This window comes from Pochonia chlamydosporia, chromosome 1 (assembly GCF_001653235.2).
Source record: "Pochonia chlamydosporia 170 chromosome 1, whole genome shotgun sequence".
In the NCBI taxonomy this organism is placed as follows: Eukaryota; Fungi; Ascomycota; class Sordariomycetes; order Hypocreales; family Clavicipitaceae; genus Pochonia; species Pochonia chlamydosporia.
Window position 1 is genome coordinate 904,134 of NC_035790.1, and position 26,009 is coordinate 930,142.

A 26,009-nucleotide genomic window follows, 5' to 3' on the forward strand; every position below is an offset into this window, starting at 1 on the left:
CAAACATTGCACCAGACATGGACTCAATGCATGTTTGCTCCTCGGCGACGAACCCCTCAACCCCGGCCGACGCTACCCCACGGTACCACGTCTAAAAAGTCCCGACCCATCTCGCCATCGACCTCGACAAACAATACTTACTGCCAGTCCAATGTTGTGTGATTTTGCTCCCTCTGCGCATCAGGCATCGATTTAAATAGCGCGATACCCTCCGTCGCCTGGTGCCGTATTTCAACGTACAAAACATCCAGCTCCGTCAAAAGTCGTCCCCGGCCAAACTCCCCTTCAAAACCACGATTCTCGGCATCCATCGGCCCTCATACCCTGTTGCCCAGCACGGGAATCAAAACTCCCCAAACATCTAACCAGTCGATCGATCCGTAAATCGGAACAATGGGCTCTCAAAACAAAGAACAGCGGGAGCTGACGGTCCTCGTCACCGGCTTTGGCGTATGTACCCAACCTCACCATCCACACGGTCCCAAAGACACACTCTAAACTAGACACAGCCCTTTCGAGAACAATACCCCGTCAACCCGTCATGGGAAATCGCCAAAGGCCTCCCGTCGCACCTCCCGCCCCTTCGGGCTAAGGACCCCAACTCCAGAGCGGCACAGGAGCTGCCTCCCGTCCGCATCCTCGTCCACCCGGAGCCCATCCGCGTCAACTACAAGGTGGTGCGGGACCTCGTGCCCAGCTTCTGGGACACATACCAGGGCCACAAGATTGACATCGCTATCCACATTGGCATGGCTAGCCCGCGACCGTTCTACCAGATTGAGCGCCGGGCTCACAGGAGGGGGTACAAGTCGCTGGATGTGGATAACGAGCTGCTGGACGATGGGCCGGAGGGGAAGCCGGACGATGCGGAATGGATCTGGCATGGCTTGCCGGATGAGATTCTGACGGATCTGGACATTGACGATGTTCATAGGCGGTGGCAGGGTCATAGCTCGGTAAGTCGCTGGCTTTTTTGTTTGTGGAGGGAAACCGAGCTAACGTTGTTGTTGTAGAAGGACATGGATCTCCGTATCTCAGAGGACCCGGGCCGTTATCTCTGCGACTTCATTTATTACTCGTCGCTGGCGCATTTGTACAAGGCGAACCGTCCGCGCAAGGTTGTGTTTCTGCATGTCCCGTCTGATGCGTCTGATGCGTATGTCTCGCAGGGTCGGGAGCTGGCGGTGAATTTGATTAGGTCGTTGGTGGAGAGTGAGACGGATAAGGTAGATGGATCTGGGGATGGTGCGTAGGTGTGGCTTTATGGTTGTTGGCCGTCTGGTTTGTTGAGTTGGTTGTTGATGCGTGATGGGCGTTGCATTTTTGGCGCTAGATTGCATGGATTGTGGGCGTAGTTGGCTATTGATGCACGGAGTAGGTCGTTTATGATTACACATGGATTGGATATATTGTGAGTGTCTGGTGATATCATTTGGTCACTGTAGACTCTGTCTTGATGTTATGTGTGTGAGATTGTAGCTTCAATTCAATGGAGGCAGCCCGCAATAACCGAACGGCGGTTAACACCACATCAATTCACAAAGTAGCCAGAAATAACATTGACAAATCATTCAAGCAAATATAAAAATAGCAGTAAAAAAACCAGTCCCTCAAACCATCTTCCAATCCCTCACCATACAACGTCATCAAACTCAATCGGCGACATCCACACAACCGGCCACCAAAAGTGGGACCAATCGCCGAACAACCTCCATCATCCGAAACCATATAAGACTTCAAGTTCTCATCTCACCACATCTCACTTCCACGAACCACAAACTCAACTTACTCAGTAACAATCACCGCAAAATGTGCCGAAAAGCAACCTGCGATACATGCAGTACGTCTTCCCACTCCCTTCAAAGACACCACTGACGCGAAAGCAGAAAAATCGACCTGGTGGGGATGCGGGAGCCACGTCCCCATGGTGATGGATGGTGTTGCCGCGTCGGATAGATGTACGTGTGAGCCGAAGATTGAAAAGGACGGCAAGTCGTATCCGCCGATGGCGAAGCAGGCGCCGTGACTGATACGGACGGCGGCGGCGGGGGTGTTGTGGGTGAGGGGGAAGAGGGCGGGGTGGTCGGCTGGGGGGGTTGTGGAGGAGGATTTGGGGTCGTGATGCGTTTTTTGGTGTTGATGGTGGCATGGATGAGTGGATTTGGTGTTGCGGGTTGAAGAGACGTGTGGCTGGGATGAAAGGATGTTTGGCGTTGGAGATGGTTATGATGAGATGACGAGATTGAGGTGTTACTATTGGATACTTCGGGATGTGAGGATCTGGAGATACTGGCTGATATGCATCTGTGTGATTCTCACGTTTATACAAAAATCATGCAAACTATATTGATATGTTGTTTTGTCATCGAGCGTAAAGTGTAGTAAGAAGTGGTGACGCGGAGATGGACTTGGGTTGAACAAGTATAGAACTTGGGCGGTTGCCTCGGGAGTAAATTGTCCAATTCAATCACCTGATCCAATGAAGAGCTAGACAACAGGGCCGTCGAGAGAGCAGATTTATTGTGGAATCGGACAATCCACCTTGGTGTACTGGCTTATTACGGTGCTGTTCGGGAAGTGCTTGATGTTGATACAACATCTCTACATGGCAGCAGAAGCCTACCTGGATAGATCGGAATGGTTCAGAAGTGATAATAGTATTGAGGCTGTCCATAATGAACAAAGTTGGGACATATATCAGAAGGTGTTTTATGGGATGACATGATCATTTAGTGCCTACTGGTTCAGACTGAATGGCGAGACACCGAAATGCCCGTGGCTACAAGGATCTGCTCCAGGAACGTGAACCCATATGCTTATTCTAGAATTCACCTATCGAATCTCAATTTCCATAAGGGCAGCCAAAACCATCTCCACTCTCAAGACTACCTCCTCCTCGCACCACCTCCAGCATCCCCCCTCTCCGCCAGACTAACAACCTCCTGAATCCCCGCCGCCTCCTGCTCCTCCTCCAACGCCGTAATCTCCTCCCTACAATCCCACCACTTCTCCTCGCTCAGCTCAAACGCCTTGGCCTTTATCTCCTTGATCGTCAGCGTCTCAGGCTGTATGTTCTTCCACCGGAGGCTGGTCATGAGGATTTCCTGCCACTCCGCCGTTGTGCGGACAAAGAACTCGCGACGGGATTCGAATGGCTGCATTTTATTAGAGTTACAATACTTTCTAGGGAAATGGTGAAATAGACAACATACTCTGGGGTGAGGTAGACCGTCGTCCACTGACGTGGCTGTTGTTTCGGTATCGTCTTCTTCGGATGGTGTTGACGTCGTTTCGGATGCCGTGTCCGACACATCCTTCTTACGCTTACTAGGCGTGTGAAGCTGTTCGGGCTCTTCATCCTCATCCTCGTCCTCATCCTCTTCGTCCTCGTCTTCATCTTCATCATCCTCATCATCGTCCTCATCCTCGGATTCCTACAAAATTAGCAAAAGCCCACAGACACGAGAACGGCAAAACTCACAATCCAATCCTCAACAGGACGGTTGAAAATCTCCTTACACCCATCAAGCTTACTCAAATCAATGGCATACAAGTCGTCAAACGTAAACTCACGATCACCCTTCTCAAACGTCCCGCCATAAATGTACAGCACGTCGTCCTGCACCGCCATCTGCGCATTGAACCGAATATGAGGAGGCTCCATGGTGACTGGCATTTCTCTCGCCGGCTTCTCATCCACCTCCGGCTCCTCCTCCTTCTTCTCAATCTCGATGCCCTCCACGTCGTCGAGAGAAGCACCCGTCTCAAGGGCAGCAAGTTGCCGCAGGAGTTCCTCCTCGTTGGCTTGCGCACGACCACGACGGCCGACGCGCTGTTGTTCCGACGCGGCCTTCTTTTGTTGACGCGGCTTGCGGAGACCAAGGGGCATGAATCTGTTGCGCTCAATGTTCCATGCGAAGAGCTGGTTGAAGAATTCGCTGTCCATGCCTTCTTCGCTGGCTTCCACGTCGTGCACGCCGCCGAAGAGAATGCCTCGTCCCTTGTGCCATGTCATTGTTGCGCCCGCGCGAGAGGGATTCGGAGGATTGGCGGGCTTCTTTCTGCGCTCCCATCGTACAGTTGGCGGGGAGTTGGGACCGGCGTCCGCTGCAGGCAGTGCCATTCTTAGGAAGAAGCAGTCGTCGTGGACTTTGGGAATGAGGACGTTCTTTTGTCCTTGGTTTTGGGATTTGCCGGCTTTTTTCTTTAGATTCACAGTCGCTTTGACTCGGGAATATCCGCCGTAGAGCACCGCGCCAGTGTCACACGGCAACAGTGTAAATGAAGATCGCGCATCCGGCTTAAGTTGTGCTTGCGGCAATGTCGGACAAAGCCAGACAAAGTTGACCGTGTCGAAGATCCACAAGTCGGCCAGATACTTGGTCTGGTTCGAAGTATCTTGAAAGCCTCCAAATAGAATAATATACTGCTTCCAGTACGTCATACGGTGACCACTTCTTGCCGGAGGACTCTTATCCTTGCCCTTGACTTCAATCTTGGTCCACTCCCTCGTCGCGGGCTCCAGTCTCCAGAAGTCCGAGTAGTGGTGGAAAGTGCCTTGCTTCGGCGACGAGAACTCGCCTCCAAAAAGATACACATGGTTAGGATTCGAGGCACGAGTCCATGCATGTCCCGAGCGAGGCAGAGGAGCATTGGGTGAGGTGACGCAGCGCCACTCGTCGCGATTGATGTTGTATATGTGCAGGTCGTTGTAGAACTGGGCCAAGGAGCCGTTGAAGTACTCACCCCCAAATAAGAGGAGGTTGTTCGTATCCGTAGGCGAAGCCATCAACGTAGACGCAGCTCTTGGTCGTGGTGGCCCGTCGCAAACCATTTCAGTGACCTTGAGGAATTGCTCCTGCTGGCGGCGGTACTCCTCGAGGACGGCGTCCAGATCGACATCTTCGGCATCACTGCCCTCGATTTTGGCAGCTTTGGTTTTGGCCTTTTTGTCCCCCTTGCTGGCTTGCTTGGCTGCCTTTTCGGCCTATATTGGGCTCGTCAGTAAAAATCTTGTTCATCTCATACGAGCGCGATGAGGGGCATGGAGGGGCAAAAACGGTGAAAAAAATGAGGGCGAGGTATGACGTACCTTTTTGGCCTTTTTGGCGTCCGAGTTTTTCTTCTTGTCCTTGGCCATGGTGCAGAAGTAGCTCTGCTTTTGAAGATGAGGTGACCTTTATTGATCGGTGGTGAAGCAATATGTTGGAAGATGTCACTCACTCACTGACGGAGGTGAAAAGCAACATCGAACTTGAGATCTTAAGCAATGATTGTATTGGCTGAAGTTGTGTGGGTTGAAGTACCTTGTACCCACAACCCTATCAATTCGAACCTTGACAGGAGGTTAGGACTTGTGGTTTGCATGAAGATCTCTGGCGCATTGATATAATGATAATAGTTGGATATTAGGCGATGTTTTTAGAGTAGATTCTTGACACACGATTACTTGGTTCGGATTAAGATGTTATTCTGGCATATGTTCGCCAACTCGCAGCCCCCCGCCGCTCTTCAGTACTAGGTAGGTTACAGTACCTAGCCCATTTGCAATGTCGGCTGGATGTCATTGAAAAGAATGTCCCGCCTGACAATTGAATCAGTCCCAAATGGTTGAAATCAGCGGATAAATACTTCCTCACATTAATAGTCTTGCACATTTAGGAAATCATTGCGACTATCACCTTATTCGAACCCAGCCAAGTGACCATGCCTGGTCGTTGTTGCTGTGGAGATTTGCAGGCAGCCAAATAAGTCAACACTAAAACCTCAAACAATTGAAACTTATCCGCTAGTTGACTGACAACTCAACTCATACAGCTTCCTAATAGAAACTAGTTTAGCCATATTAGCTACAAGCATTGCCAATCTTCCAACTTTGAATGTGTTTGCCTAGTTGACAAGTCTTGTGGTAACAGTCCAACTCTGGCATGCACTCTAGTTAGGCTGCAGAATGACTCGATCCTTCAACATCTTCACACACCAAACCTCTATAAGAACTATAAAGAACTTGCTGAAGTATTTAAAAAAAACTCACCGTATTCTTCCCTCACCATCTCATCCACCATGACAGAAGCACCCAAAAAAGAATACCCCAAATTCTCATGGGACCACGACGTCCCCGACATCCCCTTCTGGAAAGATCTCCCCTTCACAACAGCCCGCAACTTTCTAAAATGCTTCTCAGACGAAGAATTAGCAGCCATGTCCTTCCCAGACACAATGCCCAAAGACGAAAAATGGCGTCTCCTCCTCTCCCGTCTCCAGCAGAAAGAAGCAGAAACCATAGCGCAACACGCGCCCACGCCACTCCACGAAGCAAACCAAGACGTGTGGATGAACCTCGTCCTCGGCAGATACACAATGCACATGGAGCTCAAGGAATACGAACCCGTCGAGGCGGCGCTCAAGGAAATGACCGACCACGGCAGCTACAATAACAAAATGGCGGGCAAGAACATGCTCGCCGACCTGTACGCCGAGTATGGGCGCTACAAAGAGGCAGAAGCCATGGGGAGGGACTGTCTGCGATGGCTGCGGGAGATGCCTATTCTGGGGCCGCAGAGTCCCCAGGCGCTGGGGTGCGAGAGACGGTTGATGAAGGCGATTTGGAAGCAAGGCAGGTATGAGGAGGCTGGGGCTATGCAGGACGAGATGAGGAGTCTGGTGGAGGGCCTGCCGGGGACGAAATTTGAAAAGTATCTGGATGATGAGCGGAGGATGCTGGCGGAGATGATTGCAATGCTGGAAAGGTGGAGGAATGAGCAAACCGGTGAGGGTGCAGCGTGAGTCGTGGTAGAAGTGCGAGTCGGGAGACGGCTTGTGGCACGGTATTTCATTTCGATGTGGTAATGGAACTTTTGAGATTGAGATGCAGATAGATGATGGGTTCGTTGGCATGGATTAAAAGTGTCCGAGCAGGGAAGTGCCATTGAAGAGCTTGGTTCATTATGCATGCACTGTACAGCTTGGACCTGAATCGCCATCCGACACAGTGTCAATTGAACGAGATGCACTATGCGATCTTACACCTTCCTGATGTATTTAAGCCGATCAGTCTCTCAACCAGATAATTCAATCGCACTCAGCAATTAACCACCGCAGTTCCTCCTCACGATGAAGGTTTCCAAGCTTGTCAAGGTGACCTTGGGGGTTGCATGCTCATTGCTGCCCCTTGGTGTTGTTGCAACGCCCTCCAAGCCCAATGCTTTCCCATCTCTTCTCGATGCCACTCTAGATGAGCTTCGCCATGGCCTTGACTCTGGCCACTTTACGAGCGTCGACCTGACAAAAGCGTACATCGCTCGAATTAAAGAAGTCTCACAAGATTTACGACCCGTTAATGAAATAAACCCCGATGCATTGACCATTGCGGCGGCCATGGACGCCGCGAGAAAAGATAAATCTCGTAACCTTGGACCGTTGCATGGCATCCCCGTTCTCATCAAGGATAACATTGCTACGTTGGATAAAATGAACAACACGGCCGGCTCGTATGCTCTGCTTGGCGCGACACCAAAGGAAGATAGCACCATGGTCGCGAAGCTCAGAAAGGCGGGCGTGATTATCCTGGGAAAAGCAAACTTGTCGCAGTGGGCAAATTACCGAAGCTATAACACGAGCAATGGGTGGACTTCATATGGCGGCCAGACAAAGGGTGCTTATTTCCGTGACCAAGATCCGTCGGGGTCTTCCTCTGGAAGTGGTGTCTCTTCGTCCATCGGGTTGGCGTGGGCGGCATTGGGAACGGAAACAGATGGCTCTATTATTTCGCCTTCGAATGTTAACAACCTCGTGGGTATTAAGCCCTCTGTTGGCCTGACTTCACGGTACTTAGTTGTTCCCATCTCTGAGCACCAAGACACGATTGGACCGATGGCCAGGACCGTTAAAGACGCGGCATACCTCCTCGCTGCGATTGCTGGTGCCGACAAGAAGGACAACTACACGTCAGCTATCCCGTTCAACGGCAGACTACCCGATTACGTTGGTGCTTGCAAAAAGGACGGCCTGAAGGGCAAGAGGCTTGGCGTGCCGCGCAACTGGTTGCCGCCGCGGAAAGAGAGTTCCCCTGTTATGAAGGCATTTGAGGCAACGTTGAAGCTGCTCCGCTCCGAGGGAGCCACCATCATAGACGACATCAACACCCCTGGTCAGGACATGATAGGACCGTCTATGGAGCTCGTCTTGGGCGTTGACATGCTCACGGATGTTGCTACACACTACTTCAACCATCTCAAGTCCAACCCTCACAATATCACCACGCTGCAGCAGCTTCAGGAGTTTACGCAAAAGTTCCCCAAGGAGGAATGGCCCAGAAGGGACACACAGCTGTGGCAAAATGCCATTGACTTGGGTTTTGATAACACTTCTCCTCAGTTCTGGGGCAACTACACCGAGCAGCTATACTATGCGGGACCGCTCGGTATCCTCGGCGCCCTGAAGAACAACTCGTTGGACGCTATCGTTGTTCCTAGCGATTACGTGTCTTCGCTGCCAGCTATTGTTGGCAGTCCCATTATCACCGTGCCACTGGGCAAACAGCCAGCTGACACGCCCCTGACGAGAAATGGGTTTGGAAATCTGTATGCTACTGCGCCGAATTTGCCGTTTGGTCTTGCTTTTGCCGGTGCTCGATTCAGTGAGGAGAAATTGATTGAGATTGCCTATGCGTTTGAGCAAAAGACCAAGGTTCGTGGCACAGTCAGGCCACTTGTGAAGCCAAGGACTGAGTTGCGGGATGTGGTTAAGAGGACGGCATGATTTGGATATAGTAGAGGACTGGTGAATGATTGAGTATGTAATTTCGTTCTTGTGATATAATTGGAGCGCATTAAGAGAAATGCACACCGTCTCCGATCCTTGGCGGTCAAATCAATGAATAAAGGACCACATCGCCTGACTCATCTTATGCTATGATCCTCAGTTAATTGTGTAGAAATTAGGCTACCCATTTGGACATGCCCGACACGAGGATGTACTCACTTGATGCTTCAGACATCTTCTCAGTCGAATGGTTCAAGACCAAGGCCCCCTTGAATAGCGCAGGCTGTGCCATATGCTCACAAAGCAGGACCACCAACAGCTGTCAGCATACGAAATATCATGACTCATCTCGCTCCCTAGGACTCTCCCAGAATCAACATCACGACCCCTCTGAACCGCATCCAGGTATAAACGCCACCATAGCCTTACTCGCCCCCTCCATACAATACTGCACAACATCCACCTTCCTCTCCCCCGGCGCCAACTCAGCAACCTGCCGAATGTCGCTCGTCCGCGGCAGATACAACACGTGATCCATCCTCCTATACGACGAATGCAACTTATCCAAGTTATACGGCTGCATGTTGGTCAAGTCAAACACCTCATCTGTCCTGTACCCGGGTCCCCCCCACGGCGGGCTCGCAAACAACACCGTGCTGCTCACGTCGATCCTCAGGTCTGGGTGCAGCTCCTCCGGCCGGTTGTGCAAAATGTCCAGGTACTCGAAGCTGTCGGCGTGAATCCACGTAATCACCGAGGGATCTACCTCGTACAGCTCGGCGTTGTTCTGGGCACACGCGAGCGTTGAGGTGTCGCGCTCAATGGCGATGATGCGTTTCCAGCGCTTGGTGAGCGCAAAGGCGATGGTGTTGCCGCCCGCGCCGGCGAATACATCTATGAGGGTGTCTTTGGAGGAATCTATGGTGGTCATTTCACGCGCGATTTGGCTTCAGGGGGGTGTTAGGTTGTGGTGACGATGGTGGAGGGAGGTTGAAAAACGTACTTTGCTACTGGTTCGGGGGTGACGCCGAACCAGGCATCGTCTGTCATGTATACACCTTCATCGTACCACGAGAAGATGGAGTAGCGCTGTGCAAAGTATCTGGTTTTATTTTGTTGGTACTTGATGTGGCTGATGTGGTTTTTGGAGGTATGGTCTCACTTTTGAATGTCCCATGGTACTTGGTGTTTGCCCTCGTAGTGCTTGCACTCGTCTGTAAGCGGAAACTTGTCTGCCGGCTCCATGGCGTAGCTTGTTGAGATTTTGGGGACCTGGGAGCTCCCCATGTCGGTGTTGTGAAAACTTCTCTGAACGATTATAGCTGGCTCAATGGTTTTTGAGACTGTTTGATGCTGAACCAAGTTGCTGGTTTGTCAATGAATGAACGAAAAGCATGGACCAGAACTGACTGACGTCCAAAAAAATTGGGCCAACGGCCTGGGCCAGTGTCAGGCCCCGCGCTAGCACCTGTGGCGCTGACCTCCAGCCTGCAGGGCTACAGATGCACATCGGGACAGCTTGCGATAGCTTCAGACGACACTTGTACTTGTGACGCAAGACCACTCAGCTCAACAGAACCCATTCCTCGAACCCCCCCAACCTCGACTTTGACAACCACTACACCACACCACCGAGTATCGTATGCGGCGCACAGAATTAACACAATCACAATGTTCAACGCGCTCAATCGGTTCATGTCCCGTCTGGACGGCGACGTGCCCCAGCGACGCAACGAACACGGATCCTTTGGCTTCCAAGTGCTAAGGAATACAAACCTCCAGCTGGCCGTCGAGCCATGGTTCGATTTCATCGTCGGAATCAATGGAAGACCCATAGTACGATGTCACACCCACGGATAGCATTTTCATCCTGCACGGCGCACAGCTAACAAACTCCCTTCCCGTTTTGCAGGAAGACCCCAATCCCGCCCTCTTTGCGCAAGAAGTTCGAAACTGCGCCGGTAGCACCGTCTCCCTCGGCCTCTGGAACGCAAAGGTACACTACACCAACTCCCCAGCATCCTCCGAAAGTGTAACTCTCAGGCAAGCTCACCGCGAGAATCCATAGGGCCAACGGACGCGAGAAATGCACGTCCCCGTGCCGCCAGACACGGCATCCCTCGGCCTCACCCTCCAATACTCACCGATTGCTCTCGCCGCAAACATATGGCACGTGCTAGACGTGGCGGCCAAGTCTCCCGCCGACCAGGGCGGTCTCCTCCCTTACAGCGACTACATCCTGGGCAGCCCTGAGGGATCGCTGCATGGCGAGAGCGCTCTGGGCGAACTGGTGGAGGACCACATTGGCCGGCCGCTGCGGCTGTTCGTCTACAACAACGAATACAACGTCACGAGAGAGGCGACGATACACCCCAGCCGGGATTGGGGTGGTGAAGGCGCGTTGGGGTGCGTGCTTGGTTACGGCGCGTTGCACCGTCTGCCTGCTCCGTTGAGCGAGCCTGTGAATGCGCCTGGGGAGACCATGTTTGACGGGGACGTCAATGAAAAAGGTGGCGAGAGCGGGTTTGTCCCTGCGGATGCACCGTCTGCACCACCTCCTGCTGCGCAACCAGAATCAGGTAGTGAATATCTGGTGCCGGCGCAGATGGTGGGCTCCGACCCAGTGAGCGCGCCGCCGCGGTCAGGAGCAGGAAAGAAGAAGGACAGACACCACCACCCCGCGAACAACGACTTCATGGACGACTACTTCAAGGAGCAGGAGAAAAAGAGCCGCGAGTTGGATAATGCCCCGTCTGGTAAGGGGTCACCAGCGCCGCCGCCCCCAAAGGCAGGGCCCCCCAAAGCCGCGACACCAGTACAAGCAGCCGAGTAGATAGTCACGAGATGAATGCCATGAATGATTCCCTTGATTTGACTGTTGGTTTTTTGTTCATTTGTTTGTATTTGCTCCATCGATTTTGCTACCCATGAATGCCCTGCTATTGTACACTATACGAATATGTATCCACGGCTGTTCCCCAACATCCTAGTTGATAAAGTTGACACAGAAAAAGTGCAAGATGAGGCTGCAAACCACAAAATCGGCAAAGGCCCTGTCAAAAGTCAGCCAACCTCTCATAACCAGTCTCAATGATATTCATACCTCTCAGGCGAAACGGACGGAAAGTCACTCTTATTCACCGCAGTCGTCTGTATCCGCAGTGAAACTACAACCATCAGCACCTCCATTCAAATCCTAACCACCAAAGGGAACATACCCGTCAAAACAAACTGCCCGACCGTAGCGCAAAAACCGGACAAGAACGCATTAAACGGCTACACAATCGTCAGTACAGCCTAAATCAACCGCTCGATAGCAAACCTACATAATTGCCAGCGAGGACGCAGTACAGAAACTGCAACGCAGCAACGACCACCAGAAACGACAAAAACACATCAATCAGCTTGGTCCGCTGCGGCGTCTCCTTCATATAGTACTGGTAGATGTTGAGCATGACTTCGTCCCAGTTGGCGCGGCCCTTGGTGCTCGTCTTGGCTGCGGGAGCGGGAGCAGGAGAAGAAGCAGCAGGGGCGGCGTCCTGGGCTGCGGCGACGGCGGGGGTCGGCGTGGTGGGACGGTCGCGGGCGTTCTTTTTGGGAGCCATGGTGGTTGAGGCTTTTGTGGTGTTGGTACAATGGGCGAGGAAGGGGAAGCGGTTGCGTGAGCTTGGGATGGAGTTTTGGAGTTTCGAGGTTGATTGAATGGCTTTGGACAGGTAAGCTCCTTGGAGGGTGGGGCGTGATTGGCTGGGAAGTCGAGAGCTGGGGCGTCGGGGTCTGGGTGGTGAGACCCGCTGATGTCGTCAATTCGTCTGACGCCGAAGTGGTTCGGCTGTAGCTTTCGAACCTCTTCTGCTTCATACGGGTTGTTTCTACAGCAAGTGGAAGTTTAACTGTCTTGAAAAAGTTGTAACCATCATACAATCTTCCGTTAATATGGTACGTTTGCCCTGAGTTGCCATTTGATAGGTCCTGTCAACTCGCTAGTTCGCAGCTCACATCACCAGTCTCAACTTGAAACCGCATCATATGCCCTCGCGGCACTCACCGCGGGCGGCGGCATAATGGGCTATGTTCGCACCAGATCGCTGCCTTCTGTCATCGCAGGAACCGCCGTTGGTGTTCTCTGTACGTAAACTCATCCGACCTAACCGCTTCACGAGCTAACCTGTCTCCTACCAGACGGAATTGGCGGCTACCGCATCCAGAATCGGGAGCCCTACGGCGTCGAATTGAGTCTTCTCGCCTCGGTCGTTCTCGGAGGATCAGCTATCCCTCGCGCTCTTCGTCTCCGGAAGCCCGTCCCAGTGCTGCTCAGCGTCCTGTCCGTCTTTGGCCTCGTCACATTTGGCAAGGCGTACCAACAGAAGCTGTGAGGCACACGGCGCATTCCCTCGTACAAATCAAGTATATAGGAACTCTCAGCTCAGAGATAAATAAAACAAAGGTCTTGAGTAGTGTCATATCGCATTAGATTTTGTATTGTACATGATCCGCTCGGATTCCGATCCCTCCGTGTTTCGCTTTCTCTCAATTTTCTCCCTCTCCAACGCCAGACTAGGATATACACTCGTTGTACACATTACCTTGCGGTAAATAATCGACCGTGCTGTAACATGGATACGCTTTCTCGCTCGCATGACCATCGCTCGACTACAGTCCCAGCGCCTTCTGCTCCTCCTTGATGCGGTCTCGCTTGGTCCTCGCAGCCGCCCTGTTTTCGGCCTGTAGTTTTCCCCGCTCGAGTCGTAGACACTGGTTCACTTTATCTTTGACGTCGTTGCACCCGCCGGTGGCTTTGTGCATGAAGCCTCTGTTGTGGCATTCCTCGAGGGCGGCGATGATTTCTTCGCACGCTGTTTTGACGGAAGTGTCAGTGCCCGTGGTACTTGGCACGAGTGGGAGTACGTACCTAGTGCGTTTTTTGTATGCAGATGAGGATGCATTCTGGTGCAGAACGACGGATTGAAGTCGTGATGATGTGTTGAATTGCTCTTTTTCTCTTGTGGCAAGTTTGAATCGGGTGACTTTTTGGAAACGTTGCTGGGAGTTGGCAGCCAACCAGAGAGCTGGGATTTTGAGTGGGTTCCCAAGTCACCCACCAGGTGGGATGAACTTGGCGGGCGAATATCAAACTTCACATCATCTGGAGCTCACGCGGAAAAAGTCCCAGCCGCACATACAAGACTATCTTTTACACAGGAAGATTGCGCTCACATCGTCTTCTTACGACTGGCATCATGTCTGCGTCAACAGCTGCAGCACCAGCAGGTAAGAAGCAGCAAGGTGAGCTGGAGCCCTACTGCCCCTCCGTGTCTTCGTCACAGCTAATTTTGAGCCAGATCTTCAAACAACATACTCAAACTACAAGAATACCCTGCAGCAAATAGCGCAAAAGATTGGAGACATCGAGCAAGAGGCAGAAGAACACAAGTACGTTTCTCGGCATTTACTCCCCCACCCACATACCGATGGATTGCGCCTTCATAAACGCCTCGCCTCGTCAAGCCCCTTGCTCTTCACACGTGCCTTGCGTATTACCTATATTTTTTGCCCTTGTCGTATCTCACCGCTTGCGATTTTTTTCACACCGCTTCCAATATCTAATTGAGAAAATCTTAGGCTCGTTTTGGAAACCCTGGAGCCTCTATCCGAGGACCGCAAATGTTTCCGGCTGATTAATGGGGTTCTTGTAGAGAGAACGGTCAAGGATGTTGTTCCTGCGCTGAAGACTAATCAGGACGGGCTGAAGAAGGTGTTGGATGACTTGGTGAAGCAGTACAAGACGAAGCAAGATGAGTTGGATAAGTGGAAGGTATGAGAATTCTCTAGCCATAATGATGAGCTCCCCTGCTAACAAGTATACAGAAGAAGAACAATGTGCAGGTAGTCCAGCAATAAAACACCGAGGGAAAAATGAATTACAGTGTTTTCAATCTCGCAACAAAGCCAATGACGGACATGAAGTTTGACGATTAACATTGAGATTCGATAATTGACGCAGATTGGACCTCGCTTCTCAATTCGCAGCTGTGTCACTTGTCAGTATGCTTCCCGAGGAAGCAACCAACTTGCCGGACCATGACATCATTTTCGATCAGCTTGGCTTTTCTTGACGGCGACATTCTACGAACAAATCATGAATGAGCCGGCCTCTGCGCTGGAACCGATGGGGAAAACTCGATACAGCTGCATATCATGTTCGAAACGTGACCGGAATCTGCAGAGAATATACCCGAGATGGTGGGATGCCAGCATGGCAAAGTTGCGCTCTGGCTGTGTGCGCGAATTTGGCCCTGCGCGGCACTGGCCTTTCGATGCCCAACCAGTCCGGCCGCCCTTCAACTTCAGCAGCTCCATGTCTTTTTGGTGGCGTGAAACGAAACTTGCTTGGTAAGGGAACGATGACAGGAGGGCACTACAAAAATTGTTTTATCTTTAAAAAACAATAATTCAAAATCATCCTTGTCAATGGCAGGTATACATGCCCGCACCTTCTCGTAAAAGTTGATTCCAGACTCCAAAGAGCCAACTCCCCCACACATGAGGATATTATTACCGGGAATCCATCCGGGGACAGCCCACCCACCCTTTCCAAAATGTCGTGCTGGCAATGCCACGTCATTAAGTAAAAAGGATTCTGCCATTAAAAATACGAATGCACGCCAATCTGGATATGTTGTTTCTTACAACTCGATCCTTCATCAATACCCAATCTCATGTGTGGAAGATGGCAAAGGCGCAGCGCAATGACTTCATCTTTGGGTGTGCAGAGGCCCCAACACATGCTTGCATGCTTATGTGACATGTCTTTCTGTCCCGTGTCTCGCAAATTTTGTGATCGTGATTCCAGCTCAACGATCAGCCAAACCTCCCAAGCCATGGCGGCCATGGCTGCCATGAAGAATACAGGAGATTTTGTCGGACTTGGTGTGGGTATTCAGCCAAGGTTATCACATCCTGGCCAGCCACAAGACAGTTCTCGAAGCGGCAGTTGGTTCCGGAAACTCGGTGAGAGGCCACTATTGAATTTGATGCAAAATAATCTCTTAAAAAAAAAAAGACAAGGTTGGTTGATGGACGGATGGCAGGGCCACTAGGACTTGACCATGTCTTGAAGCCTTGATAAGAAGTTTGGTCACCTACCGCGTCACAGTGAACACCGGGTTTTGTGAATTGGGGCCGCGATGCCGGGGCCGCTCCAAGTCGAAGGGAACAAAAGCCATAATGAAACGGGGGAAACGTTTTGAAACAAATGCAGCAAGTCTGCTTGCATATGTAATAGAGACTTGGTGTTGGGTTATCATAATGATCAAGCCCCGAGTGCCGCCGTTCTTTGACGCATGTAATGATGGGGGCGGGCAGGACATCTAATGTGAAACTCAAATACGACACCATATTACCAGAAATACGTCTACATCGTGACATGTTATCGTACGTGGTCGAAATCGACGGGCGGGCGGAAATCAAGGCTCCGGAAACAAATGCAAAGCCAAATCCAACTTGATGCCGCGAAGTATTTAGCTGATGAGCTGTATCCAGAGTCCAGACATGGCGTTCCCACGCTGGGTGTGTCATAAAAAGCAGCCTACATTGTACATGACATAGCCTTACGAATTCGCCCAGTCGGAAGGTATGGCTAGAGCTGCTGCCCAACGATTGGGCGTACTGGCGATTTGCATCGCAAGACGGCCGCAGAATGGGTCTTTGGGCCTGCATTCAGGCATGTGGTTCCTGACAACGCCGATGGTGTGGCAATTCCTTTAATTGTCCAGTGACTGGCCGAGAAAAACGCAGGTCAGCCTAAAGACACTTGATTAGTGTGGCCAAGGTGTATCTCGTACGCCATGGCTTCGGGTTGGGCCAAACTGTACATGAAATGACCCACGGGATGGAAATGCGCATGTCGATAGCCTCTGTGTTGGATATCGGCGTGGTGTCAGACCACCATGGTCCATGGACAATACAATAGACCGGGGTGCAAAGAACCAAGAATCGTTTTCTCTTCTTGACCGGTCTTTCTGCTAGTTACTGTTCCCACTTCGCAGTAAAGTCAACCCTTGTAAGTTCGGGTATCATGTGCATGGCCTGAAGCACACCGCCATGGCCGTGGCAAGTTCGTTCACCCTCAGGTTGTCAGCATGGCTAACATGGCAGATGCATGCGGATGACGGGCACGGGAGGAATTATGGAGCTGGTCTGGTCACAGTGCAGCTGGCAGTCAAGACTTAGGCCATAAAAAATGACTCCAAGCATGAATGGTATGTAGTTGGATGCACGGAGTATCGAGCTTGGTATATGGAAGGGAGAAAAGAGAAAGCAGGAACGTAAGAGCACGAGTATTAGTCTTGCTGTCAACTTGATTGGAGTGATGGGAGACCAGAGGAAGGAAGGAACCAGGCTTGAGGACCATGTAAGCTGGGAAAGTGGGGTGGAGAGGAAAGCACCGATACACTCGACGGAGTACGAAGTACAGGCGGGCATTTGTCATGGGAATAAAAGCCTGGTAGGTACCTCAAGTGCATGTCAGGATCAAAAGAAAACACGCCGGAAGTGGCTAGATTTGGCCAGGTTGCTTTCCAGTTTCAGTCCTGTTCTTCATTGATGATCAAATGGTGCTGAACATGAACACCAACAGTGCAAGTGCATGTGCCTCGTGGTTCATAGGACGCGGTCAGGATTGCTTGCTGCAATGATGAGCGAACGGCGGGTCTATCGCTGCAGGTAACTAGAAGCTAGAGCCAGGCGGGGTTAGCGGTAGCTTCTAAGTTGGTGATGATGTCTTGAGAGAGCCATTTCAGACGGAATAAAATGCCTGGGCAACGCGTTTTTTACAGACCGGATACAGACATGACGAACTAGATGGGACAGACAATGGGAGCCAGGCCGCTGCAGCTTATGGTTAGTGCGTTGAAAGCATCCCGGACTGGTGTAATACCTGCATGGGCAGTTGACACATGGGATTGATGGGGTCTGGTCTGGTCCATGTCTGAACAAGCACCTTGACAGCCAGACAGACAGAGCTCAGCCCAACCCACTTTTTTTTTTATTTGGGTCAGGTTTGTTGACTGGTGAGCATTGAGCAGTGACCTTGACCGCATCGGCTTTTCCTAGCCTCGTCAGCCTTCTCCCTCTTGCAACTAACCCCACGCCTATCTTCGGTTTGGCCCACCAATACAATTGATTGCTGCCACATTCACGGAACCGCGCCGATTCCTCGTCTGAAGAAGGCCGTCGTCTGCTTGGGCTCTTGTTCTCGCGACCCTAGCCGGTGAGCCAACCCTTTTCAATTGTTCGTCTGCTGTCTCATTTTCTGCATTTCTTGGGATGCACGGCCTGCAGTGGCGGTTGCTGTTGCTGGTGCGGTTGTGACTGCAGTTGCGCTGTGCCGTCCTAGACAGGCGTTGCGCCTCGTGTAACATGGCATCGCGGTCGTCGCAATCTTTGTGTCAAGGTTTGATGTTGATCGCAAAGCCATTTCGACTTTGCCTGTGCTTTGGTCTTGAACTGGTACTTGCTGGTTGGTTCGCCAAAGCTGCGTCAATCAGTCCTCAGTCAGTCCAGCTCCAACATCAAACCGGGACATGGACGGGATGCTTCGTACACTTACGCCCCCATCAACAAACCACCAAACTTGCCTGGCTCATCGCATGCAAACATGAAGGAAGCTTCGCTCGCGACGTCTTTTGCCTCGTCCTTCCGGCTCGACTCACGTCGTTTCTCGTCGTGTCATGTCGTGTCGCCGACACCCGGGTGCGGGACGCTTGCTTGCTTCGAGCCTGCATGCTTTGCCATGCGTTGATTTGCGTTGCGTTGCGTTGCGTTGCTTTGCCTAGCCTCGCCTTGCCTCGCCTTGCCTTGCCTTGCCATCGCATCCCATCGCATCCATCCGATGGGCCACCCCTCCCTCATTGCCCTTCCCTCGGCCTGTGTGCTGGCTGCGCCATTGTCTCCCAACCCACAAACCATTATACACGCCCAAGCATATCGTCATAGTCCCATTCATTGCATTACTTTCGTACCCCGGGGGAGGCACGGCGGAAACTAAGCCCATCTGCCACCGCAATTGTCCGTTGAACGTCACCACTGACGCATCTCGTGCAGCTAACCAGACAACCATCAGCCCCAGGCTGCCCAGACAACTCTCCTGCCCTTCGCCAACGTGGCCAGGGGGACACATCACCCTTTCGAGACCCCGTCTGTACCTGCCCGAACACCTTTTACACGGACGCTAGCAGCCGCTGCAGGTAGCCAAATATGTCGGACTCCCCCCAATCTCCTCCAAAGGATGTCGAGCAAGGTGCACAGTCACCCGACGACGAAGGACAAATGAATGACAATCAAGACCCCCACTCGGCTGGCGGCGCCGCTGGTTATGAGTTCGAAGTTAAAGAACAAGATAGATGGTTACCTATAGCGAATGGTAAGTCATGATGATTCTCCTTGACGAGCTCAACTGTGATTTGCTGTCTGGGTTGGTGTAGCTTGTATCTTCCCTAAACTAGCCTCGCACATCTCTCGCAAGTTGGCCACTCATGTCTCACGATTCAACTCCTGCTTCACCAGGAACAAGTCGTTCTGCCAGACAAGAATACAATGATGAGCTCGATGCTAACATACGTAACTTTGCTCCAGTGGCCAGAATCATGAAGAACGCGCTACCGGACAATGCAAAGATTGCAAAGGAGGCCAAAGAATGCATGCAGGAATGCGTGAGCGAGTTCATATCCTTCATCACTAGTGAAGGTGAGTCAACAAACCTGGTGTTCTCGTCTTTGCTTTTTGAACCATCATGTCGCTGAAATCGGTTTGGCCAACTAGCATCCGAGAAGTGTCAACAAGAGAAGAGAAAGACTGTCAATGGCGAAGATATTTTGTTTGCTATGACTTCACTCGGCTTTGAGAACTACGCGGAAGCATTGAAAGTCTATCTATCCAAGTATCGAGAGGTGGGTTATTATCCCGTTCTTTCCCCATTTCAGTTGTTCCTTTTGTAAGGGCAGTTGTACTGATTACCTCCTGTCCAGCAACAAAACCAGTCAAACCGGGAGCGTGTCATGGAGAACACCTGGGGCGGCTCAATGATGCCTGGTGACAAGGGCGATGGCGCCGCGGCTGGACAAGAATTCGCTGGTGGTGAGGCCCAAAACAACCCTGAAGGCACCGCCGACCCCAACTACATGTATGGTCAACATGCCGGCCATAACGGAGCCGCAGCTGGAGAGGGCTACTAATTGACTGCTATGCGATACGCTCGACCGAGATTGTCCATGCTGCAACATACGCAATGAAACCAGAACCCCTGCGGGCCTTCTAAGACGGAAGCCACCACGTTTTGCAGTCACGAAAATATCCGTACAGAAGCCTTGGTTCGTCTAAGATGATGTCTTGTTTATCTGCTTTCGAGATTTATTCTTTTTGTTTGATTGATTGATTGGTTTCTTGGTTGTTTGGTTAGCAAATGTAAAAGTATAGGCGGCGCCTATGGTGTAGGTAAATTTTTTTGAGGGAATCAACCGAGGAACCAATGGCGCAGGGCTCGGTACTATAAGCTGCGAACCCACGGCTGGGAAACGTTTTCTTCTTCAAACCGGCTTAGATGCCTGATTCGTTTACTGATGGGGCGGAATGTCTGGATGATAGATACTCTGGCAACCCCTTGAAATGTTTGTTCGGCTGCTTGCTGCAGAGTCGGCGTCGGACCTCTGAGCTGTACCAAGGCTTAGGCAAGCACAACTGATAAGCACAAATAGTCTGCAGACTTGATATAGGCTAGTGCAAACTAAAACGCTTGAATATATATATGGGACTTTACTCTAGGCGGCTGCTCTGGAGATGCCTTGCACGTAGTTTGACCTTGCTGTGACAATTTCTAACAATGGAGATGGCTATAGCTGTACGGAGTAGTTTCACTTTTAAAAACGACGTTGTAGATATGCAAATCTAGCTGAATTCCAAACAGTCTTGTCTGTTGACATTCCCTGCACAATTTCTTCAAGTCGAAGCCGCGCACAGACAGTGCGGGTGGCACTCCGCACATTGCGATGAAGACCACATGCACACCTCAACCATGAACGTGGAATATGACGCAAGAGGATAAAAGCATACAAACTAATGACTATGACAGCAGGAAGTTTGAAGTCATGATGAAAGCGAATTTAAAACCAAGATATTTGCCTAGCAAGAGCCAAAGCCTAGAGTTTCTCTTCAATTGACAAAATTCGTGTGGGGCCACTGACGTTGATTTCACCAAGATGGGAGAAAGGCACGTGTGTAACCCCACTTTTGGCTCGAAAATCTTCCCACCGCCTCGAAAAAAAAGTGCCAGCCAAGGTCCCTACATCACGGTCGCCACTCCTCTTCTCTGCATCAATATCTTCTTAACTACGGCCAATCTATCCCCAGCCGCTGGCCAGTGATTGCGATCCATGACTTTTCTAGACGGTAGACAATATTCTTCCGAATGTATCGTCAAAGTCCCTGCTTTTTGTGCTATGAATATCCCTTGATTGCGCATCCCTAGAGTTGCCATAGAAACACCAGCCTTTTCTGCCTAATTTTGAGGGTGCGGGCGCATCAAGTCATCACCACCATCTTGATGCGACCGTTCACGCCAAACGCCAGGGTCCTTCCTGGCCATTTACCTCGAGCTGCGACGCCGGTAAAGTCAATACTCAAGCCTGCCTCTGTGCTCGGGAGGAGAAAGAATTTGGACGACGACATCGAGTCTTCACCCACAGCGGCCCCGGAGAGCCCGACAAAGCGACGAAAAGTGCTTTTTGACGACATTCGAAATGTAACGTACGAAGTTGGCCGCAGAACAATGGACGACGTCAAATTGGAAGTACGGGCTGCGCTGGAGGCCCATCTCCGGGGGAATGACGGCCAATATGATATGTTGAAGGAGTTATTTGCCAATGACAAACAAAGATACCTGCCTCCCGTGGTAGGAGAAGAAGATGATACACTTAAACCACACGAGCTCCAAGTCTACGTAATGGCTTTGACGAGCTGCATACCGATTCTGAAAGGAAGGCAATGTAATGGTTTGGTCAGGACGATTTTGAAGTGTTCCTGGCTGGGACGCGACGCTGCCTTTACAAAGGTCTTTACACATTTCTTGGCCGCCCTCGTCAGCGCACAGGGATCTTATCTTGTACCAGTCCTGTCAATGATGGTGGACAAGTTTCGCGATACTCGACCGTCATCGTGGAGCGTGCCCGACTTCCCAGAGGTCAGCAGGGTCATCATGCGCGATCGACTACACTCTGGCATCCAGTATATTTTGCAGATGTTTCCTTCTGCGGCAGCCGTTCTTGAAAACTTGCTCAGCTCCAAGTTCCCTTTCCCCGACGAATCAGTACGGGTACACATGGCCTACATCCACAACCTTCTCCAGGTCAAGAAGTACGTGCCTGCTTTGCAGGACGATATTCTGGATCTCATTTTAAACCGAGTCGTCAAGATTGATTCCCAGATGCAGGTGGACCTAGAAGATCTGGACGATGATGTAACCGCGGCCGTTATGTACGCGCTGCGGGAGAATCCGCGACAGCCATCAGCTTGGGAGGACGACGACTCTGATGACAGCGACAACGAGTCCGTTGACAGCGAAGATTTGGACTACGACCAAGACGCAGTGAGAATCAAGACTGTCAAGGAGAGTGTCGAGAAGATGGATGCTGTCTTGGACACGCTCTTCTCAGTCTACAGCCCGCATTTTGACAATCCCGGATCCGACAGGGCGTTCGACATGTTTACGACGATCCTTCGCGAATTTGATCACATGGTATTGCCTACCTATAAATCAAGACATACGCAGTTTCTGATATTCCACTTCGCGCAACAACACGAACGCCTTACCGATGCGTTCTGTGGCCAGCTTATGGCGACGGCGTTTCAATCGAACACGCCAAACGTCTTGAAGCAAGCTGCAGCAGCATATCTTGCAAGCTTTGTGGCCCGCGGAGCACATGTCCCGCCGAGTTTAGTGCGAACCATGTTCGATTTATTGCTTCATCATCTTGAGCAATATAGAAGAAAATACGAGCCGCTGTGTCGCGGACCAGATCTGAAGAGATTTCACCCATATTATTCGCTTGTTCAAGCTACTTTATACATCTTTTGCTTTAGATGGCAAGACTTGGTTGTATCTGCTCCGGAAGTCGTGGACCCAGAGGATCCGGCGTCATATATTGGCCAGGACCTAGAATGGATGGGATCTTGCAGAAAGGACCTATCCGTGCAGATATTCGGCAAGCTGAATCCACTCAAGGTGTGCGCACCTGTTATCGTGGAAGAGTTTGCGAAACTAGCACACCGTCTCAATTTTATGTACGTTTATCCGCTGGTGGAGAGCAACAAGCGGGTTCGATTGACGCAGTTTTTGTCGGCGACGTACGCGACGGGTGGTGCGCTACGAGATGCCGGGTACGAGGGACAAGAAGAGAGCTTCCACCAATTGGACCCATACTTCCCGTTCGATCCATACCAGCTGCCGATTAGCAAGCGATGGCTTGCGGACGACTACGTGCACTGGAAGTCGGTGCCTGGACTGAACGAGGAGAGGGATGAGGACAGCGACGACATGGACGAAGAGGATGACGATGACGAGCAGCTGGAGGAGCAGACGGCGACAGACAGCGACGGTGATGGGTATCAGTTGTGAGGCTGACGAGCTGTGAGAGTATCAAGGTCCAGAAGCGCTTCTCTTTTCTTTTTGGGTATACGGTAGTGCTTTGTCTGATGGAGGGATGGATGGATGGATGGTCTGTACCTTTTGAACTGAATTTAGCATAAGCGAGGAGTTGGGAATATGTCATTACAAGTAGGGAGGCGCAGTAGAAGGCTTTATGGGTGTCACGGTTTTGGTACATAAGATAAATAGTAAGCTACACTTATCAGCCAAATATGACTTAGCATCAAACAACATTGAAGGCCTGTACATGCCGAGTATCGCCCTACAACAATGTATTGAACCAGACAGCAGCCCACCTGTATGGACCAATACCGCGACATCCAGTGAGCCTTCTACTGTATATACTAAGTACCCGGGCTGATTTACAGTCTGGTACAATATCAAAAACCATGTCTCATTTGGAACTTGGCGCTGCAATACCCAGTGAAATGCACCATCTGTGCGTGTAGTTGGTAATTGTGTACGGAGTACAACAAAAGTCAGTCAAAGAATATGTATGCATGCTCAGGCCGTGCAATGCGTGGCAAGCCAAATGACATGAGTTGTCTCTGGTGCAGCGTTGCCAAATGCGGAGGCACCGGAAGGCTGAACTGAGCTGGGGAAACATGGCAGTAAGATCGGCGGCGCATCAACGACCGACTCAAAACGGCACTGGGAGAGGGCAAAAGCTGACGTGAATTTGAGAGTGACCGCCACACCAGACCAGACGAAATACTCCGCATCTGACGGGTCAAAATTCACACCAGCCATTCCACGAGCCGCGACGGCGCATTCAGAGCGGTGCTCGCTGAGTCGAATTGATCTGAGAAATATCACTTGCATCATATCCGCATTTGGGAGGAAGGAATCATCATTACTGGGCATTGGGTTTCACTACGCATAATCACCAATTGATACGGATCGTCTCGCTCTCACTCAGGCAGGTGATATGCATCATGGCCGACGACGCTGACAGACCGTCCTTCACATCCTTCTGGAAGAAGGGCAAGCAGAAGCTCCGTGGTAAGACGTCGGGACGGCCAGACGAGCCACAGGTAGATGTAGAGGGAGCGACGGAAACGAGTAAGTCCCGTGTCATCCATCCATCCATGATTCCATACCTACGTATCGCGACATGATTTGTCACGGCATGGAATCACAAACACCCTTACTCCATCATATATCAATGCCACCCCTTTCCCGCAAAGAATCAGCATATCCAACAAATCTTCACAATGCCTCTCTTCACAAAACTCTCCTTCCCCAAGGTCTCAAAACCTAACTCCAAACCAGACGCCAGCACACAAAAGGAAAAAGCCCAACTACGACGCGCCCAAGTCCGCCGCGCGCAGATCCAGCACCGCCAACGCAAGGCAAACTACATCAAGCAACTAGAACTAGATGTCTCGGAGCTACGAGACCTGCTCTCCCTGACAGAGAAGGAAACCGCCGCGCTGTTCAAGGAGAATTTCCTGATCCGAGAGGCGCTCGAGAATGCGGGCGTGAGTTCCTCGGGTGCGGTAAAGTCCCCGGAACAGGCGCTGGAGCAGATGGCGCTTGAGCCGCAGGAGGAATCGCCAGAGCTGTTTGGCGATATTGACATTGATGACTTGACGGTCACGTTGAGCGTGGATAGTGCGCTTGGCGGGCCGTGTTTCTATATTAGTTCGAATTCGGGCTCGTCTGTCAGCGAGACGCCTGCCCGGATGATAGGCGGCGTTGCGTTGACGTGGGAGCAGGAGCAGCGGGCAGTCAACTTTATCCTCGGGTGCGTTTTCACTCCTCGTTTCAGGATACAAGTATTAACGATTTTAGACTCGAGCACTGCTGCTGGAATCACTTCTCCATGGGCGACTTCCACCTGCACGACCCGGAGCTCACGTCCGAAGCAGAAAAGGGACACACCCTCATGGCAACGGCGTACTGCATGGCCAGCGCCCCGGACTCCATCTACACTGACCGTTCTGCCCTGGACACCAAGAGCAAAAAGGCACCTTCTTTCCAGTGGGGAGCCTCGGGCATCACCCTGGATTCCTTGCACGGGCTAGCTGCGTCGTTGAACCCGGGGGATTTGGAAGTCACGCCTGTTCAAGCGTGGTTTGAGCTGGCGAGCCGGTACCCCGTGGAGGTGCTGATGGGGGGTACCGTGCTGGATATGCTGCAGAGGGAGTTTAACGGCGTGGTCAAGTGTGTCATGTATGGGGCTGTGATTGAGCGGTTGGCGTTTGAGAGTATTATTGCGAGGGTGTTGGGGCCTTCGGAGGGCTCGCTGTGGGGTTGATTTTTTTTTTATGGTACGCTGGGATGAATGGTGTGGTTTTGGATACTTTGAAAACATGGAGTTGGGAGGCTTTTAGTCTAATTTTACGTTATTGGTTGTGATGTTGGCGTGGTGTAGATGCGTCGAATGTGATTTGGAATCATGATGTGGAATCGACATGGCGCCATCCATGGCTTACACCTCACCTCCTCAACACAGTGTCAGGTACAACACACTTAATCATCAACCAGCATGTAAGACAATACCATCTAGTGTATTTTTCTTATTCATCGGCTCCGCTTCTATCGC

At 51.3% G+C, this 26,009-nt stretch overlaps 14 protein-coding genes across 14 annotated transcripts; 9 read left to right on the forward strand and 5 right to left on the reverse strand.

Moving 5' to 3' along the window:
* Nucleotides 1-393: 393 nt before the first annotated feature.
* Nucleotides 394-1,253, forward strand: VFPPC_00200 (pyroglutamyl peptidase type I; the record flags this gene model as incomplete). The annotated part of the gene is made up of 3 exons (XM_018280273.1): nucleotides 394-450; nucleotides 510-956; nucleotides 1,014-1,253. The coding sequence occupies 3 exons, from the start codon at nucleotides 394-396 to the stop codon at nucleotides 1,251-1,253; spliced, it is 744 nt and encodes a 247-aa protein (XP_018148237.1).
* Nucleotides 1,254-2,885: 1,632 nt separating this feature from the next.
* Nucleotides 2,886-5,140, reverse strand: VFPPC_00201 (kelch repeats protein; the record flags this gene model as incomplete). The annotated part of the gene is made up of 4 exons (XM_018280274.2): nucleotides 2,886-3,155; nucleotides 3,213-3,434; nucleotides 3,482-4,987; nucleotides 5,093-5,140. 4 exons carry the CDS (start codon nucleotides 5,138-5,140, stop codon nucleotides 2,886-2,888), a joined length of 2,046 nt encoding a protein of 681 aa, XP_018148238.1.
* A 923-nt stretch (nucleotides 5,141-6,063) lies between these two features.
* Nucleotides 6,064-6,786, forward strand: VFPPC_00202 (hypothetical protein; the record flags this gene model as incomplete). Its single annotated transcript, XM_018280275.1, has 1 exon — nucleotides 6,064-6,786. One exon carries the CDS (start codon nucleotides 6,064-6,066, stop codon nucleotides 6,784-6,786), a length of 723 nt encoding a protein of 240 aa, XP_018148239.1.
* Nucleotides 6,787-7,113: 327 nt separating this feature from the next.
* VFPPC_00203 (glutamyl-tRNA(Gln) amidotransferase subunit A) lies at nucleotides 7,114-8,760 on the forward strand (the record flags this gene model as incomplete). Its single annotated transcript, XM_018280276.1, has 1 exon — nucleotides 7,114-8,760. One exon carries the CDS (start codon nucleotides 7,114-7,116, stop codon nucleotides 8,758-8,760), a length of 1,647 nt encoding a protein of 548 aa, XP_018148240.1.
* A 382-nt stretch (nucleotides 8,761-9,142) lies between these two features.
* VFPPC_12712 (RNA cap guanine-N2 methyltransferase) lies at nucleotides 9,143-10,050 on the reverse strand (the record flags this gene model as incomplete). Its single annotated transcript, XM_018290489.2, has 3 exons — nucleotides 9,143-9,710; nucleotides 9,767-9,865; nucleotides 9,926-10,050. 3 exons carry the CDS (start codon nucleotides 10,048-10,050, stop codon nucleotides 9,143-9,145), a joined length of 792 nt encoding a protein of 263 aa, XP_018148241.2.
* Nucleotides 10,051-10,434: 384 nt separating this feature from the next.
* Nucleotides 10,435-11,596, forward strand: VFPPC_12713 (golgi reassembly stacking protein; the record flags this gene model as incomplete). Its single annotated transcript, XM_018290490.1, has 3 exons — nucleotides 10,435-10,599; nucleotides 10,676-10,759; nucleotides 10,832-11,596. The coding sequence occupies 3 exons, from the start codon at nucleotides 10,435-10,437 to the stop codon at nucleotides 11,594-11,596; spliced, it is 1,014 nt and encodes a 337-aa protein (XP_018148242.1).
* Nucleotides 11,597-11,749: 153 nt separating this feature from the next.
* VFPPC_12714 (DAD family protein) lies at nucleotides 11,750-12,368 on the reverse strand (the record flags this gene model as incomplete). Its single annotated transcript, XM_018290491.1, has 4 exons — nucleotides 11,750-11,816; nucleotides 11,867-11,930; nucleotides 11,982-12,039; nucleotides 12,090-12,368. 4 exons carry the CDS (start codon nucleotides 12,366-12,368, stop codon nucleotides 11,750-11,752), a joined length of 468 nt encoding a protein of 155 aa, XP_018148243.1.
* A 331-nt stretch (nucleotides 12,369-12,699) lies between these two features.
* Nucleotides 12,700-13,139, forward strand: VFPPC_12715 (hypothetical protein; the record flags this gene model as incomplete). The annotated part of the gene is made up of 3 exons (XM_018290492.1): nucleotides 12,700-12,702; nucleotides 12,771-12,891; nucleotides 12,946-13,139. The coding sequence occupies 3 exons, from the start codon at nucleotides 12,700-12,702 to the stop codon at nucleotides 13,137-13,139; spliced, it is 318 nt and encodes a 105-aa protein (XP_018148244.1).
* A 277-nt stretch (nucleotides 13,140-13,416) lies between these two features.
* VFPPC_12716 (cytochrome c oxidase biogenesis protein cmc1 like domain-containing protein) lies at nucleotides 13,417-13,709 on the reverse strand (the record flags this gene model as incomplete). The annotated part of the gene is made up of 2 exons (XM_018290493.1): nucleotides 13,417-13,619; nucleotides 13,676-13,709. 2 exons carry the CDS (start codon nucleotides 13,707-13,709, stop codon nucleotides 13,417-13,419), a joined length of 237 nt encoding a protein of 78 aa, XP_018148245.1.
* Nucleotides 13,710-14,003: 294 nt separating this feature from the next.
* VFPPC_12717 (prefoldin subunit 2) lies at nucleotides 14,004-14,664 on the forward strand (the record flags this gene model as incomplete). Its single annotated transcript, XM_018290494.1, has 4 exons — nucleotides 14,004-14,049; nucleotides 14,106-14,196; nucleotides 14,386-14,578; nucleotides 14,632-14,664. The coding sequence occupies 4 exons, from the start codon at nucleotides 14,004-14,006 to the stop codon at nucleotides 14,662-14,664; spliced, it is 363 nt and encodes a 120-aa protein (XP_018148246.1).
* A 3,931-nt stretch (nucleotides 14,665-18,595) lies between these two features.
* On the reverse strand, nucleotides 18,596-18,943 carry VFPPC_17425 (hypothetical protein; the record flags this gene model as incomplete). The annotated part of the gene is made up of 1 exon (XM_022429135.1): nucleotides 18,596-18,943. One exon carries the CDS (start codon nucleotides 18,941-18,943, stop codon nucleotides 18,596-18,598), a length of 348 nt encoding a protein of 115 aa, XP_022285848.1.
* A 77-nt stretch (nucleotides 18,944-19,020) lies between these two features.
* Nucleotides 19,021-19,997, forward strand: VFPPC_12718 (CCAAT-binding protein subunit HAP3; the record flags this gene model as incomplete). Its single annotated transcript, XM_018290495.1, has 4 exons — nucleotides 19,021-19,186; nucleotides 19,399-19,509; nucleotides 19,585-19,712; nucleotides 19,791-19,997. The coding sequence occupies 4 exons, from the start codon at nucleotides 19,021-19,023 to the stop codon at nucleotides 19,995-19,997; spliced, it is 612 nt and encodes a 203-aa protein (XP_018148247.1).
* Nucleotides 19,998-21,361: 1,364 nt separating this feature from the next.
* VFPPC_00205 (RNA polymerase I-specific transcription initiation factor rrn3) lies at nucleotides 21,362-23,431 on the forward strand (the record flags this gene model as incomplete). Its single annotated transcript, XM_018280277.1, has 1 exon — nucleotides 21,362-23,431. One exon carries the CDS (start codon nucleotides 21,362-21,364, stop codon nucleotides 23,429-23,431), a length of 2,070 nt encoding a protein of 689 aa, XP_018148248.1.
* Nucleotides 23,432-24,396: 965 nt separating this feature from the next.
* Nucleotides 24,397-25,721, forward strand: VFPPC_12719 (alanine racemase; the record flags this gene model as incomplete). The annotated part of the gene is made up of 3 exons (XM_018290496.1): nucleotides 24,397-24,523; nucleotides 24,734-25,208; nucleotides 25,256-25,721. The coding sequence occupies 3 exons, from the start codon at nucleotides 24,397-24,399 to the stop codon at nucleotides 25,719-25,721; spliced, it is 1,068 nt and encodes a 355-aa protein (XP_018148249.1).
* Nucleotides 25,722-26,009: the final 288 nt, after the last annotated feature.